Here is an 18,487-nt window from a genome sequence, read left to right on the forward strand (position 1 = left end):
AATAAGACCTCCTAAAATTTATCTGCGATACTGCTCTTCTTCTCCAATTCTCCAAATAGTTCAAAATAGTTGAGTTGCGTGCATGTGGCATACAGTTTTTACTCATAATTATGAATTTTTAATGGTCAAAATAATAATTAACCAACAAAATTGCCATAAATAAATGTTGAGTAATTAAATTTTAAGCTATGAAATACGCGATGCGTTGTAAGCGGTACGTTTGGTATGAGCGTTAAGCTGTCCACGTTGTGTTCCCTTCACGTTGCACTGCAACGCAAGCGAACTTTAAAGGCACACTCGGTGCGCATCACATGCGCAGGTACTTGAAACTGAATGAAATGGTTTTATGAATGATTTTATTCTTTTATTTTGAAATCTCGTATTAATTAGTTTTAATTTGTCATTGTTAAAACAAGAAGTAATAAAATTAATAAAAGTTGTAAGTTAATCGCATAAATCAGGTCAATAACTTTACTACCAACGAAATAAGTGGGTCGTTGTAATTTACATAAACTGATATGTAAAAAAAAAAAAATTTTTTTTTGAAAAAATATATTGTCAAGCCAGAAAGTACAATAAGCATATATTTATTTTTTCCAGTCAGCAAATTGCTTTCTTAAACCAAAATCAGACTTAGCATTATATAATGTTATATAATGTAAGTTAGTTATATAATGACAAGCATTGTGCTGAGCATTCCGCTAGAGCTAGTATACTCAAAAATAGTTTTTGTGACAGAGTCCGCATGAACCATATACACTGGACCAAGTACATCAGCAACAATAGAACTTTCCTTGTCCTGTTTTTAAATTGATCCACTTATTGATAAGCACAATTTAATCACCATCTATTATTCCTTAATACTAATACTAATATTAATATATAATATATATAATATAAATATAATATAAAATAATAATATAATGCTAATAATGAACCATATACACTGGACTAAGTATATCAGTAACAATAGAACTTTCCTTGTCCATTTTTTAAATTGATCCATTTATTGATAAGCACAATTTAATCATCATCTATTATTCCTTAATACTAGTACTAATAGTAATATATAATATGTATAATATAAATATAATATAAAATAATAATATAATACTAACAATGAACCATACACACTGGACCAAGTACATCAGCAACAATAGAACTTTCCTTGTCCATTTTTTAAATTGATCCACTTATTGATAAGCACAATTTAATCACCATCTATTATTCCTTAATACTCATACTAATATTAATATATAATATATATAATATAAATATAATATAAAATAATAGTATAATGCTAATAATGAACCATATACACTGGACCAAGTACATCAGTAACAATAGAACTTTCTTTTGTCTTTTTTTTAAATTGATCCACTTATTGATAAGCACAATTTAATCACCATCTATTATTCCTTAATACTCATACTAATATTAATATATAATATATATAATATAAATATAATATAAAATAATAGTATAATGCTAATAATGAACCATATACACTGGACCAAGTACATCAGTAACAATAGAACTTTCTTTTGTCTTTTTTTTAAATTGATCCACTTATTGATAAGCACAATTTAATCACCATCTATTATTCCTTAATACTCATACTAATATTAATATATAATATATATAATATAAATATAATATAAAATAATAGTATAATGCTAATAATGAACCATATACACTGGATGAAGTACATCAGTAACAATATAACTTTCTTTTGTCTTTTTTTTAAGTTGATCCAAGTTTTGATAAGCATAATTTAATCACCTCCTATTATTCCTTAATACTCTATAGGATTCAAAAGAGGATTTAATATTTTATATGTTAACGCGACCAAATTTGGAATTTGTATGTCCCACGTATCTTGTCGATTATAATAAGAGGTGGTTATTTATTTGACTCACAAATAAAGCTATGCAATAATGTAAAGCTCTATTATTGTGTAAGATACGAAATATATAAATATTTATTTCTAAATAAGTAATTACGTTGTCACTGTTAACAGAATATCAATATCTTTAAATGTTAGGTATAATATTATTTAATATCACTATTAATAATATTACTTTTTACACTATTATTATTATATTAATCTAGCAGTCAAAGAAAAAGAAATAAGGTAGTAAATCAAGAATTACCAAAACACAATGTTAAATGATCTAGAAATAAAACCACTAATCCAACAACTGTGGTAATAAAGATGGAATGCAGAAGCAAAAGAGGGATGGAAATGGTCAGACAGGAAAACTGGCGAAGTAAGCAATTACAAAACTCAATTCCTTTCTGGTCATGGATATTTTCCGCATTGACAAAGCCAATGACCCGAAATGCATATACGGAGATGCAGACGAAGAAAACGCTGAACACACCATCTTCAAATGCAACAGAAGAAACAGCGAAAGAACATTACTAGAAACAATAGACGGTGAAATAAACCTCGAAGATATCACTACAAAGATGATGCAATATGAAGAAAAACAGGATTAATTTGCTTTGCAACTTAGAGATCTATTGTGCCCATTTTATGTGTTCAGGGAATTTCTCTGGCTTCAAATTTCTTGATAAATTATAGTATTGAACATACTTTATAGAGTCTTATTTTTTTATTCAATATAAGATGTCCTATTTATTTTTTTTTTTCGTCTAAGGATCAATGCCGAGCAAGGGTCCAGCATATGTTTTATAGTCTTAAGTTTTTTCTTAAAAAACCTACAAGTTCCATTAAAGGAAGATATCTGCCTCTGAATGAACTACATCTTTCTGCGATTAAATTATAATAATTTGTTAACGCAAAAAAATTTTTGATTCTCAAAACAAAAATAGATTTTATATTAGTTATATGTCTGTTAGTTAAGTGACGAATATTAAAGTGCCAAATCCATATAGAGAACTGGATCCCTTACAGTTTGTTGCCTCAACCCACGTCTCCATCACTCTAGAACAAATACACCACTATCTAGTATTTGCTATCTACTATCTAGTATAGTATCCAAACTTTTTCTTTTTAATACAGCAGTGTTGCTCTTTATCATTCTGTCATCTTTTCTGCTATAGTAGTTCTATGGTTTTGTTTTCCTATACCTTGCGAATAACACTGGATAAACCATGTGAGAGCTTATCAAACTTTTAATTATTACACTTAAGTAGTTCTAAACTATGTGAAAAGGAATAAATAACTTTAAATCATTTGATATCTGTTTAAACTCTTCAAGATATTATTAAGAATTTATTCATATTATAAGCGGCAAACATTTTACATTTTAACAGTTTAACTTTCCTTGTAATAGACAGTACGGCCATTTAATGGCTGTGCTGGTCTAAAATTATTTTGTAAATATCCATCCTTGTTTTCTATATCCCAAAGTTTGGAAACCTACAAAATATATAGAGTTTATTTAAATTTAAAAAGATTTATAAAGTAAAATTTACGTCTTCATATGATATATGTATAGGTTCTTCAAACACTATCCATGTAACCGCTTCCGCACAAGGTGGTGTTGTTACTGATCCTATATAATATATTAATATTAAAAAAATTTTAATAAATAATAAAGAAAAAAGAAAAAACGAACCGTTATATATGAAAAAACTTTTTGTTGTAATATTTCCAAGAATTTGTTGTAAAGTAAGAGGTTCATCAATGTGAGCATTTGAAAGGAAATGTTTTACTTTAGAAACAGCTGCAAAAATTTTATTAAGACCAATAGTACTGCCATTTTCCTCTAAAGCAAAATCCTGATTTAAAAACAAAAATTTTATATGATCATTTATATTAAGTATGCAATAAAAATAGAAAATTCAGAACTTAACAATTTTTAAGAAGATACCAAGAACGGCGAGTCCATCATAATGATTGTGAAGTGCTTTTCTAGGACAGTTATCATACTTTGTATTATGATGTACTATATGCATTTCACAGTCATACTGGTCACTATCAATAAGGTGTTCAGCACCTCTTACATGTTCTGAACCCCAATGAAGATGGATATTTGCTGCTCTATACAAGTTTTTTAGTGTACCACCAGTAATGTAAGATGACGTCTGATTTTTATTTATATCGAATTCAACTTAAGAATAATATACAAATTAATAAATCAGGTAAAAAGAATTATTTTAAGCACGCACCTGTTCTGCCAGAGTTGGTTAACTCTAAATCGCCAGTAATAGGTTCATCATAATTAATAAATAGTAGTGGCGGCAAAGGTTCAGTACTTACATGGTACGACGGATCATATGCATTTTCAACTGAGAATAAAAATATAACATAATAATATTAAAGATTCATGAAATAAGTTTCATTCCATACTCTTCCCATATTTCTCTTCCGTTATATCATCCAAATCAGTTTCAGCGTTGTTTTTTTTATTATGTTCCCTATAGTGAATCGACTATATCAAAATGATATGTAATTAAAATATTATATATAAATTAAATATTACTTACCGTTGATCGAGATAAATTTATAGGTGACTGTCTTTTTCCAGTATTGCACACTGGATTTTTTAAGCCCCAAGTTCTTGTGTCGTCATATGTAAAGTAACCTATAAATTATTTAAGTTTAATTTGTTAAGTGTAGATAATTTATTAGAAGATCGTTTTACCCAATAATTGATCATTTGTGAGACTCTCTACAGTTGCATTTGATAGATATAATATCAAAATATAAACAAATAAAATCATTATAAAAATTCTCAAACTAAACTAAATTTCTGATTTTGATTCATTTGAGAATCTAATTAGACTAAACTAAATTTTATATAAATTATATTTAAAATTCTATTGTATAGAAGTTACACTAGCAGTTTTCTCACTAATACAAATTTTAAGATATTATATATAAAGAAACGTTTTATTATATACAAAAGTGCATTCTCTTAACTAATACTACAAAAGCTCTATTTAAAAATACGGAATAAGGAAAAATTTCAATATCTTTCGTAAAATAAATTGGTAGAGAATATTTATTTAACGCTTTCAGGTAATTAGTTATGTCTTTATAATTTTGATCCATCTGATTCATATGATACATTATAGTATTTAATATATTCTAACACCATCCTTACTATTCTAAACTAATTCTTGGTTCTCAATATTAAACAAGTCTTTGGAATCGAATATATTTTTTAATATGAATTTTAAGAATCCAATAATTATTCAGTTATAAGGAAATCTAGAACTTAACTTATATTTGTTAGAAGTTTTAGAACTAATGGATGTGAATATTAATCAATCTTACCTTTTAAAGCGTTTATAAGAAATGTATGACAAACACACTCTAATTATAATTAACTTCGAAGTTCGGGATATTAATCAACCTTGTTTAAATCTACTTTATATTAATCTGATCAATTACAAAGACAATGAGTCAATATATATATTAGAAACATAATAGCTGTTGAAATTGGTACAAGAAATAACATTGCCGGAGTCCTTAGCATAAATAATTTAATATTAAGTAAGTAAAATGTAGAGTTACTTCTCTAGCTAATTCATTATCCATGCTTATATCGCAATTGGGAATCTGCAAACAATATATAGAGCTTTGCAATGAGTCATATTTAATAAAAATTTATTTGCCAAACTAAATCACTAAATGAAGACGTGAGTTATTTTCATAAATTTAAAACAATATTTTTAAGATAGTTAGTGGATTTTCAGAAGAAACCAATAAAAAGATGACTAGTAAAAAGAAATAAAGAAATTAGGCAATTTGAAGATTGAACTCGAGAAACCGTTTATCGAGGTTTTAAGCTTCAATGGATGAAACCAAAAGGTATATATAAGATATAATATTAAATTTATAATAAATAAGTAATAAATAAGATATCTAAAATTTTAAACAATAATTTAATTTCTTATGGTAAAAAATCAATTTCGAATAGAAAAGAGATTTATAGTGAGGAAATATAGGATTCCAAAAAAATTTTTCAGTTTTTAATCAAGTGACCATATAATTTGAGCATATAACTGTTTAGGATACTATCCATTATTTGATGATATTATTTCTAATTACTCTCTAAAAAATTGTGTGACTCTAAAAATTGTGAGTAAATACTCGGGACCACTGTTCAAATTTGATAGGATTGAATTGTAACACTTGCAGTGTGAAAAATATGAATGGACAAGTTTGGTGTTTGCAAGGACTACTAACGATGAATATTTGGCGATATCCGATATAGCTGTATAGTCAGCCCAAGAATTCACTTGATTGAAAATTATAGAATATTTTTTTTATGTAGAAATGAGATTTAAGTTACCTACTTTTTATTTACTTTCATTAATAAAATTACTTTATACTTTATATGTAAAGTATAAAGTAATTTTATAATAAGTCATTTCCCTGAAAGTGTAGAGGAATTTTTTAAGCAGACTAAATATGTAGCTCACAATTTTTATATCTTTTTCTTTGGTTCTTTTTCTTTGTTTTTCAGTTGAATAAACATATTGTTTACAAGTATATATATAATTATTAACTCAGAAATTAATTAGAAACCCCTCATCTATAGTTATTCTTGGATACATAACATGGAACTTACTTCTGAGATATTCTGGCAGTGCTTATGTTTTTTTATAATGAAGAGACCTTAAAAATCGGATACAGAAATTCTTCTGATACTCTATTGTTATAATAAAAAGCTATTCATAATATTATGTAGTGAAAATGATCTTGTGAAGTTAATACTTAGCTCTTAGTATACCAATATATACGTTTTCGATATATATTATATATTATTGTAAATGTGTATAAATCTAAAAACTCTAACAACTTGTCTATAATTTTTATTTTAACATCAAGTGACATATTTCTTTAAATACCGTGGAAAATCAATGATGTGCATATGTAAATTATAAAGTATATATTAAATATAAAAATACAAATATATACAATTTTTATATGTATAATAGTGAGTAATATTTGTTCTCTTACTAGTTATATAAGAATTTCAAAAAATTTGTAATAAAAATGTATATAGAAAACACTTTAAATTTAGCGGTAAGCGCGATAGATTGGTTGGATATCAACTTTAAATTTAATATGATTATATTTTTAAAGAAATAAAATATAAATAAAATATTATATGTATATTAAATAAAAATATATAAATTTTAGCATTAAAATTATAATAAATAGTATAAGAATTCGGAGTGTGATAAAGTAAAATTTAACAATAAATTTGTGTAATCCTTTCAACTAATCCTTTCAATTCTAATAATAATTATAAATAATTTATAATTATTTTAAAACTTGATTGTTTTAACGAACGAATTAAAAACTATAATTAATACAAATTGCTCAAATAATATAATAATATTATAGTTGTTAAAAGTATCTCAATTGTGATTTAATATATATCTTCAAACTTTAAATGAATCTGATATCCCAAAGGTGTAAAACTACAATTTATAAAGTCAAAAAATTAATATACATTAAAAAAAGATTATTTTTTCATTAAATTTAATAACTATACTAAAAAATTAATAATAACAACAAAAAAATAAATTTATTATGAGGTACAAACTCTTTAAAGCCGATTTTTATAAAAATTTATGGACTACAAAAAATAAATCTAATCATAAAAGCCGATAAAAATTTATAGACATTAAATAAATAAAATTGATTATTAAATTTAGTATTTACCTTATTAAATCGCATCATAAGAACAGCTTATTATTATCATTACTTCACTATAATAGATAAGCTGAAAAATTTTTGACAACTAAAAATTCTCCCACATTATCCCACAAACATTTCTGCGATCTACAAGGACTTTTAATATTCAATATTATAAAATGATAATCTTTATTTGTACACTTTAATGCTATATTTTATTGTGGTTGTGATTTTATCTGTATATTATATCGTATCGTTGATTTCTAATCTAACGACATGCTTACATTAACTTTCAAGGTGCCGAATTGGAAGCACTGTTTCAGTGATGTGATTACCAATTCTTTTATTTAAATAGAATCGAATATATGAATGTGGAGGATATGTGGATTCAGAGGACAGTACCACAAGTCATACAATACATCCATGTTTTAGGCTCATGTTATGTGGAGTGCCACGAGTACGTCAAAATTGGCTTTTTTGTATTTTTACTATTACTTTTGTGCTTTTTAGTTGTGCCTAAATTTTAAAGGACATATATACATATATGTATATATATATATATATTTATACAACACGACTTTGATTGACTGAAGAGGTTTTTTTCTTTTCTCTTACCTTTTTCTTGCCCGTGACACTCTATATAACTTGGGACATAGTTATGTTGGGCGAGAAATTCATTAGGCAATTGATTTAACATTTTGTTGATGTGAATTGGTCACAAATATCAAGCTCTTAGATATAAATATCATTATATTCATATCTATAATCTCGTTTGTTATCTATAGTCGTTTGTTAAGTCAAAAGTTTTATCAGAAGAGTTCAGTACTTCAAAATACCCTATGGAAGACATTTGAATGATATTGTATTTCATAACTAATCGCAGGGTCTAAAAGTCCAAGTAATATATTAAATTTATTTTATTTAAAAAAATTCATTAAATAAATATATATAAAAATTTAACTACCAGTTTTAATGTCAGGTTAAGCTAATGTTAAATTATATATATTGTATTCAATCATTTAAAATAAATGTCTATATACTACACAATATTCTCTAGTCATCTGTTCTACCAATAAAATTTTATTTCAAATAAATTGTGTAAAATCAGTAATTGGATATGCTATTTTTATATTAACATTATTACAGTACCTTTTTATATTACTTTATGTTTTTTACTGCTGTAAATAAAAGCATTCCTTAAAAATTAAATTTATCATATTCATTTTTTATGTGGTTACATTATTTTTATTTGGTTTTGCAGAATCTTCAATTCCACAGCTTAAGAACCCTCTTAAAAATTAATGTAAGAGGAACAAATAAAACAAATTGCTAAAACAAATAAATGTATAGCCAGCATAACCGACTTTAGGTCAGCCCTTCGATAACATATAAACTATCTTGCATTATTGTGGAGCATAGCCGAAGTCTATCAAGTCACAATAGAGCGGTCTTAAATTTAAAGTACACCATGGTTGACAACTAGAAAACTTTGACATAGCAGCTGGGGTGAGACAGAGATATGTATTGACATTAAAATAATTTCTAAATGTATTAGATGATAAACTAATAGTCTTGAAGTTATGTACAAGAGAAAGCGTGTGTTTTTGACAATAGTATCTACATATGTTAAATACATATGGCTTATAGCTATATATAAAACAAGCTCACCCAAACCTGAATGATAAATCACAGACAGCTGGCATAATTAGTAACATTGATACAACAAAAAATCATGCATATAGCTTATGAAACGGGACATAGCTTTTTAAGGAACTATTATCCGTTTAATCATTTCTGTCACAATTGTTACTCTCCATTGCATGGGAGACGTTGATTAACTATGCTAGATGTTTACTATTTTCCAGATGTTAGTCAGTTCCAGGAGTTTCCTTTGAAAAACGAGTTTGGCTTTGCTAAAGATTTAAAGGTAGTTTTTAAACCTTTGGATTTTTAGACAGCAAAATAATAGACCAATAGGTCTAGGTGAATTCTTAGGGTCGCCGACATAACCGAACCTATGTTTAGTTATTTCTGCCGTAAAACTAAAACTACTTAAGTCATACTAAAAACTTTTAATTTAAATATGGACACAAAAAGTATATACTGCCAGAGGCAAATTTGAAAAAATATTGAGCGAAAAGGTTTTCCAATGCTGACGTCTATAGGCAATATATATAATCATAATCACACCGAAAGAAGAGATGTAATAGTTAATAGATATTGCGCAGTTAATATTACAACAGAAGGGCAACACGAGTTTTGATGGTCTAAATCGAGATCGAGAACAGTAAAACCCATCCCATAATATCGGTAAGAGATTGAGTCAGAGTAGAAGCACTGGCGCCTGATTTAATTAAATGAAAATATTTCTAAGATGCTTTGTGCACTACGGCAATCTACAATTTTTTAATGACGATAATTTAATAATAAAAGTTTTATGTATTAACAGAATATTATTGTTATTTGTTCATTTATTTTTAATGGCAGGAATCATAAAAAAACTAAAACTAAATACAGAATGCATTAAAAATGAGATGGTATCGATTTGATGTCATAGATATTTTTACAATCTTTAAGTCAACTTATTTAGTTACTAATATTTGTTTCATAAATGAATAAATTGTAGTTGTATTGTTATTGATTTCAATTAAAAATATGGTTTGTTCAAATATTAACTTTCTACAATATTAACAATTAAACAAAAAATATGTTATGTACTTTTATAGCTTTAATAATGTTAAGATATTAGTTTTATATTAGAACCCGAGCGTTTCAGGTTCGAGGAAAATACTTTCAGCATATAGTCTTCAATAATAAAATATTTACCAAAACAGAATAATTAAGTATCTTTGTTTAAGAGAAAATACTTTGTAAACAGAATTTTGTAAGTATATTGAATTCTTCCAAATTGCTATCTAAGCTTTTTTTCTAGAAGAATAAATATTTATTCAATTTGTAAACGATTAAAATTTGAATTTCTCAGCTTTTAATTTAGAAAAAAAAAAACTACGTTTAATGAATAAATAATGGATGCATTTTAATAATATTTGGATGTTTGAGGAGTATATGCTATATATAGATGCTATCTATGGAGTCAAGTGTTTTTATAAATGTTAGTACATACGATGATGCAAACTGTAAATTCTGTGAAGGAGGAGTCGGCCACAAATGTGCTGTTAGAATACCCTGCGCCAATTCACATACGGAATACGCTCCTGGGAATGTATATTCCTACGGAAGAGGCAATAAAACTCTGCAAAAGTAGGTTCTATACTACTTTTTATTGACGCAACAGGACTTAGAGACCTACTTTAAACTCAGAAGGGGGCATAATAGACCCGATGGTTGCAACACCAAATCCCTAAACAATAATAATAATACATATAATAATATTTGAGATAAATATCATGATGTTATCTTGATTATCTTGATGTTGTTTTAAATGTTATTTTATAAAATCATATAATTTAATAAAGCATTATCCATTTTACGGTTTCAAAACTAAACTTGAAAAAACCATAACTTGTGTTTGTTAGATGTCAAATACACCATTATTCAAACACCTTCAAAATAATATCGAGCAACACTGGATTCTTATAAGGTATTCGTTTTGGTTCAGAGTTTAAGGATTATCCGCATAAACATAATCCTTTTGTATAAGTACACAAACACAATTTGGTGCTGATCTTGATGGCTCATTCATTAATAAAATAAAATTAATACAATAAAATTAATGAAATAAAATTAATAAAATAAAATTAATAAAATAAATAAAATTAATAAATTGCATTAATAAAATGTGAACTTACATGTCTGAAGTGTTCTTCACACAGAATAAAAACAGAACAGGATCTGCTGTGTCATTATCGTCCTATTAAAGCTAGATATTTTTCATAACTATATCTTCGATTTCGTGTCAAGAAAAAGTGGTAGTTATAAGTTGATAGTGATTGTTACAACATCGTCATTTTTAGAAAAACATAGCCTATTATACCTTCAGACTAAATGTTACACCAAGTAATGATTTTTTGTGAATGCAAGGGTTTTTTTTACAATAACACGTGGATTTTAATTACCCTAGATGCGATAGTTTTGATATATTCACTAAGCAAAAAATAAACCTCAGTATTTAAGACGTTTCGATATGAATAATCGTTACCATTTTTATAGTATATTTTCACAATTTTGGCATGTTCAGCGATTGTTAAACAATATGTTTTGGAAACTGTCACTGATATAGTCCTCTCAAATCGGAACTAAAAATAAAAAAATTAGGAAGACAATCTCAAGTAGATCTGCTTATACATTTATTAAGTATCAAAAATTTTATTTGAGAACATATTTACATTCAATTTCTTACATTTTAATGATAAAAATAAATAAATTAAATAAAATAAAGTTAAACAAATGTGTACTATAAAGTTTATTACAGCTTATTAATTTCTCATGATAAATATGAGAACTTTATTAATTAAAGCTTAATATTTATATATATATAATATGTATAAAAAAAATAAATTATTAAAAAATAAGATGACTTAAAAATTATTTTATAACCAAAAAATAAAATCAGTTCTGTAATAAACATTACGTTGGTTCTTTGGCTGTAATGGTCTATAATTATCAATCAAAGGCCCGTCATGCGAGTCAAACATATCATAGAATTGCTCAATCTGAATAATAAAAATATTGCAAATATAAAAATATATTTAATTTATACATTGAAATTTATATAAAAATTACTACCGAAGCTCGTGGTACTAAAATTGTATCAGGAAACACGAACCAAGTTACAGATTGTGAACATGGTGGAGTCGTAAGAGAACCTAAAGAGGAAGAAGTAAGATGTGTATATATATATTATATTCTTATATTACATATGTATGTATTACTTGCATTTGAAAAACTGTAAGTATTAATAAATTAAGTATTATATATTAATAATTTATGTGTGGAAAAAAATTTCGTTTGTTATAAATTCGAGTAGTTAAATAAAAATGGTTATGGTTTTAAGTATTAGTAATAGTTTTAAGTTATTTAAAAAAATAAGAATATATAATAAAATATTTTGCTTTAAATTATGAAAAATAATAGATTGCAAAAGTGGATAAAGTCTGCACTTCCTCCATTAATACTTTCTTTTCACCAATAATTCTCATTAGAAGTAATGTTAATTAATATTGAAGTTATTAGGATCATATATAAAATACTCATTGAGAGGTTATATCAACTGTTATGGTGTTATGGATAATAAGTTAAGTACATCCTTTTCTCTACTCTACTTCTCTATTGGACTGTACTGGGTTTGGCAAGTTGTTTTTAATTCAGAGAAAGACATGCTGGAGACATTATAAATCATATATTATTTTAATTTAGTTTATTGGAGCGAAAAATTTTTCTACATTTGTCCGTCTGTGTCTGTTTTGAATTTTGGTGATTATCTTCATAAACAACAAACTATACAAGCGACTGATTTTTTATTGTATATAGGTCAAACATGAATATATGGATGAAAATGACCTACTTTATCATTAGCATTTATATAATAATTTTGAAAGTAAATAGTAAATAATTGGTTCATAATAAAAATAAGTTTGTTAATCTTCTGTAGAAGCTGTTAGAATGAAGTCATGGAAAAAACATTGAGTATATAGAATTATTATATTCTTTATATATAATACAATATACTTTATTGATTAAAGTTATATAGATTTACAATTTGCTATTAATAATAATAATGATTACGGCACGGCACGCTTACTCCTTTGAGCACAACGACGAAACAACAACGCATTTTGTATTTTTCCTTTTTATCTATTTATTTATACAGGGTTGCCATGATCGAATATACTACAAGAATATATTGTCTTTGTCCGGAGCAAAGGTTCAACTCTTTGAAAGAATTCTAATTTGAGGAATTGGTTATTGAGTACATTTGACTCATTACCCTTTGTAGTGGAAGCATATGGCTTAATAGTGGTAGTTAAGAAGTTAAGACAAGTCTGAAAATGATATCACATCAAATCTCAAGTCTATAGGAGTATAACTTTCAATGATTGGGTCTTCATTATAATAATAAAAATTATAGTAATATATATATTGTAACTTTCACAAAGGAACTTTTAATTTTTGTTTTTATTTAAATATAAATTTTTTTGGAATGAATTGTTTCATTTATTGGATTATTTGAATTGGAGTACAAAAATTAATGGTATACAAATTTTTTTAACTTTTTCATTTGATTAATATGAAATGATTTATTTGATATGATTAAAAAGTATTTATGTATATATAAATTTTATAGTTTTCTATAACTTTTCAATTTGATTGAAAAAAATTTCTTTTATATCTCTTGTTATACAAACCTTGATATGTGAAAAAGCTTCTTGTATTTAAATTTCCCATGAGTTGATTTAAACTTATCTGTCCATTTATAAATGATCTTGACTTATAATCTATGAGTGAAGGTAATTTCCTAAAAATTTTCGTGAAGGCTGTAAATTGACGGACAGGATTCTAAAATAAAACAAATAAATTCGTTATATTAAGATGAATTAATTATACAAGTACATTTTAAATAAATAATAATGATTGGATGATAATATATAATAAATTTAATAAACAACAAATAATAAATTACAGGTTTAAAAAATATTCTAAAAAATATTGTGTAGCGAGCCATTATATAATTAACAGAACGGTTTTATGTTAAATAACTTCTATATTCATTCATATTTTATTACATACTTCTATATTCATTCAATAATTTATAATCTAAAAAAAAAAGTTAATTAACTGAAAATTATTTACAATCCAAATTAGCTAATTACCAATTAATTTTTTTGATTACTTACACTAACTGCCGTTAACATAATGCCCAATACAGCAAAGCCATCGCTATTTTTGCGTGCATCTTCATCTGTACTGTACTTAACATTTCTATGGACAATATGCATTTCAATGTCATAACGACGATTATTGATCATGTGCTCTGAACCCTTAATACTTGGCGAACCCCAATGAAAATGTACACCAATGGCTTCATAACGACTTTTTAACGAACCACCGGAAATGTATGGACGTATTCCATTTCTTGTACTCGGTATAGGCATACTAACTAAAAATAATAAATATTGTTAAAAAAAAAGAGGTTCATTTAGTTCGATAAGCTCACTTACTCGTATGTCCATTATTTTCCAAAGTCAACTTTCCACTCAACGGTACATTGTAATTTATGAAGCGCAATGTTGGAAATGGCATGATCACCGACTATGAAATAATATAAATTAATTTTTTAATTTTAAATTAGAAATTCAATTGAAATTCATTTACCCAAAAAATAAAATTAAATTAAATTGTGATTAATTGTTATTTATTTGTATTTAATAATAATAAATAACACAAATTTTTAAAGTGTTTAGTTGACATATAATTAATGTTGTGAAAATTTTAATCTAATAAATGATACAAATTGAGTTTGTTTATGATAGTATAATTATATTTTTTTTTCATATAGTCTATAGTATATTAAACCAATTATTATAACAATGGAATAGATTATAAGGTGTAATTATATAAACAGTATTTGTTAAAAAATTAAAAAAAATCATTTTAACTTTTTTTTGGAAATTTAAAAAAACTAATCACAATTTAATCTTTCATAAGACTTTTATAGAATGGCGCTTAATTTCTGTGGCAGAATAGAGCAATGGATTTTTTGAAACTGTTTCCGGAAATATTTATTATTCAATTAAAAATAATACAAATTTAACAGGTTAGGTAAAACTGATCAAATTAAATTATAGCAATAATTTTTAACAGTTACTTATGAGAAATATTATGGTTTTCAATAGTTTTCGAAACCACTAAAATTTCAAAACAATTTTTAAGTGTATTTAATTTAATCATAAAAATATTGGATCAGTTGGTTAAGGTGCGCTGATTCTGAGCTTCATATTTGGCAGGACCCGAGTTCGATTCGTGGTACTTGCAGTCTCAAAAATAATTATTTACGAATAATTAAATATAAGAATTATTTCCATGACCACTGATGAAGGGTATTTGGCAATACTCGAAACAGCTGTATGGTCAGCCAAAAATTCAATTAATTAAAATAATTTAAAAAATAAATTTTTGTTGTTTCACTTCTGTTCGAAAACCTCTTTATAAAAGTATTTTAAAAATTAAAAATACAGAATTAATTATTATTTAACTAAGTTTACAACATTGATAACTTAATAGATATATAAATGTGTATATATTAAATACTATTATAATTGCAACAAAATAGAGATAAAGTGTATTGCGATTTTATGCTATTTAACGAAAGAACTCTGTTAAGAGCATGTAGAAATACATCTAGCCAACTCATATCCTATTGAATATACTTGGTGCGCAATGTTACTTTTACCTATTTAAAAAACAATCGAAGTTTATGACTTTTTTTTTGTCATTAATAACTAAATATGGTAAATATATATATATATAATATATATAATATATATATATATATATATATATATATATAATATATATTTATATATTATAATCTATAATTTAATATTATTTATATATATATTTAATAATATAAAAATTAATACTTTGAGTTTTTCTGGCATTACTTGATATTAAATTAATTGGTGACTATCTTATTATAAATAATTGATTTAAAAAACTATTGAAGTTTATATATATATATATATATCTAAAGCAATAATGGTGAAAATAAAAAAATTAATACTTTAAGTTTTTCTTACATTACTCGATATTAAATGAATTGGTGACTGTCGTATACCATCACATTGTGGATAATTGATACCCCAGTCTTCAGTATTATCATAACTCCATGAATCATCAGCACGAGTATCACCAATGCTATTATCTAAAACTAAAATATTTTTTGAAAATTATTAGAAAAAAATAAAAAAAATGTATACGTTGTCTATTATAATTCGTACATATTAATATTATAGAGTATTTAATAATAATTAATTTATAAATAATTTAATAATATTTAACAATTAAAATATGTTAAATGTTTTAACAAATAAAATATATTATAATAGAATATAATATAATAAAATAATAATATAAATAATAATTCATTAAAAAAGCAAGTTTTTCTAGTTCATACTTTTTAAGGGTCAATACAGTATTCTTAACACAGGCATAAGGCAACGATGTTGGATTTCCAAGGACTTCCACCGCTACCAATTGAACCTATACGTTCCTTGGGTAAGAGAAAATTAATACTCCTGTTGTTTTTTGGACACAGCACCCGGCCGTAAAATTAAATTTTACATCAAATGATAGTAATGAATACAGTCATTCGACCAGCGTAACTTTGGGTTTTAAGCGAAGGTGTCACACGATTGACACACTACACCTGACTCAATTATTCAGGACATCCCAAGCTATGGGCCTCGACAACCTTAGTACCAGATTTACATTTCCGATCGGGTGACGCACTGATCGCCATTTATACTTCAGTATCGTGTGGTGCTATTGGATTTTGAAGCTTTTTGTTATTTCCTATATCTACCGAACTCGATATTGTTCACAATACTGTAAGACACGTTTCCTAGTGGTTGGTTTTTACCATCAGACTACTTATTGTTAAAGATCATGTAATTTAATGAATTTACTTATATGATTGCAAAAGCTAATTTTTGTTTTGCACCTTGTGAGTCTCGGAGAACGTCTACTTGGCTATTTTTCTAATCCTTCATTAAAATGTAGCCCCCACACATTTTTGTTTTTGTGAACTTAATTTTTTAATTAAAAAATTAAGAAATAGCAATTATAAAATTTTTCAATAAGAAAAATATTGATCAATATAGCCTTTTAACCTAAGCCATTTTATTTGTTGCATATTAAGTTTGTTTTATTACTGCCATTAGCATTTTTGTGAAATACGAAATAAATATTTATTGCTTATGTATTATAAAGCAATCAACACTTAATGGTTAGTTAATCCATATTTAAATCTAATAAAGCCGGTTATATATTTCTAACGTTTTATGTTTCAATTTCGAACTTTACAAAGGAAATTAATAACAGCATGAAGCTCCTTAAGATACATTAAATATTAATTTATTAATATTTTTTTATTGTTTAAAATAAACTTTTTATATATAAGAATAAAGACAAAAATACTACCTGGGAGGTCAATTCTTTTTATTTTGCACTTTCACTTAAGCTTTAAAATTTTGCTATAAAATTTTTTTGTTTTTTTTTATAAAAATATAAACAATTTCCGAAACGCGTTTGCATATGTAACAAATTATTGTAATATCAAGACAATATTCGAGTTTTGGTATTATTTAAAACATTTCCTCTGTTACGATTTTGAAGACATAATTATTTATCATTATCATGTAAATACCCTAAAAAATTTTAATGGATCATTAATCATTTTAAATCCGAAGACAGCTTTAAATATTTTAATAAATTTAGCAAATAAATTCAGCATAATTTTGCTACTGACAGTGAAAATAGAAAAAAAAGTATAATTGAATAAAATAGTTTTGTTAAGATACCATAGCATTTGTTTTAATATAACATTTGACTATATAAATATGCACATTTATATGTAAGTTATACAATAGGTTTTATTTTAAATAATAAAAGAATATAATAGTTTACACCTAATAAAGAAACATATTACATTTATATATTGGAGTTTTTATATCTTATACACATTTTTTAGTGACGAATTATAGAACTAAAGGTTAAGTGTTCCTTCGAAAGAAGATTTTTATAATGAAATGAATGAAAAATTTAATTATAAACTATGTTTAATTATCTTGATAAAATAAAGTTCACCCAATATAATAATTCGGTAAGGTTAGATTAGCTTGA

The 18,487-nt window shown here is 25.5% G+C and overlaps 1 protein-coding gene across 1 annotated transcript; it reads right to left on the bottom strand.

Moving 5' to 3' along the window:
* Positions 1-3,283: 3,283 nt before the first annotated feature.
* On the bottom strand, positions 3,284-17,105 carry LOC119676439 (carbonic anhydrase-like). Its single transcript, XM_038087678.1, has 15 exons — positions 17,033-17,105; positions 16,384-16,514; positions 14,806-14,896; positions 14,482-14,744; positions 13,993-14,143; positions 12,374-12,453; positions 12,185-12,300; positions 10,966-10,988; positions 4,459-4,556; positions 4,322-4,403; positions 4,141-4,260; positions 3,826-4,082; positions 3,606-3,750; positions 3,445-3,524; positions 3,284-3,388 (listed from the first exon to the last, which is right to left on the bottom strand). The coding sequence occupies exons 1-15, from the start codon at positions 17,103-17,105 to the stop codon at positions 3,284-3,286; spliced, it is 1,815 nt and encodes a 604-aa protein (XP_037943606.1).
* Between the last annotated feature and the right edge of the window lie 1,382 nt (positions 17,106-18,487).

Source organism: Teleopsis dalmanni, chromosome 2 (assembly GCF_002237135.1).
Source record: "Teleopsis dalmanni isolate 2A chromosome 2, ASM223713v2, whole genome shotgun sequence".
Taxonomy (NCBI): Eukaryota; Metazoa; Arthropoda; class Insecta; order Diptera; family Diopsidae; genus Teleopsis; species Teleopsis dalmanni.

Excerpts from the sequence above, each read along its gene's own strand:
- LOC119676439 (XM_038087678.1), bottom strand. The coding sequence starts at position 17,105 with ATGGCGATCAGTGCGTCACCCGATCGGAAATGTAAATCTGGTACTAAG. Across the intron at positions 4,083-4,140 it reads AACCAACTCTGGCAGAACAG|TTGAATTCGATATAAATAAA; the intron begins GTGCGTGCTTAA and ends ATTATTCTTAAG. Across the intron at positions 3,389-3,444 it reads TACATATATCATATGAAGAC|GTTTCCAAACTTTGGGATAT; the intron begins GTAAATTTTACT and ends TATATTTTGTAG.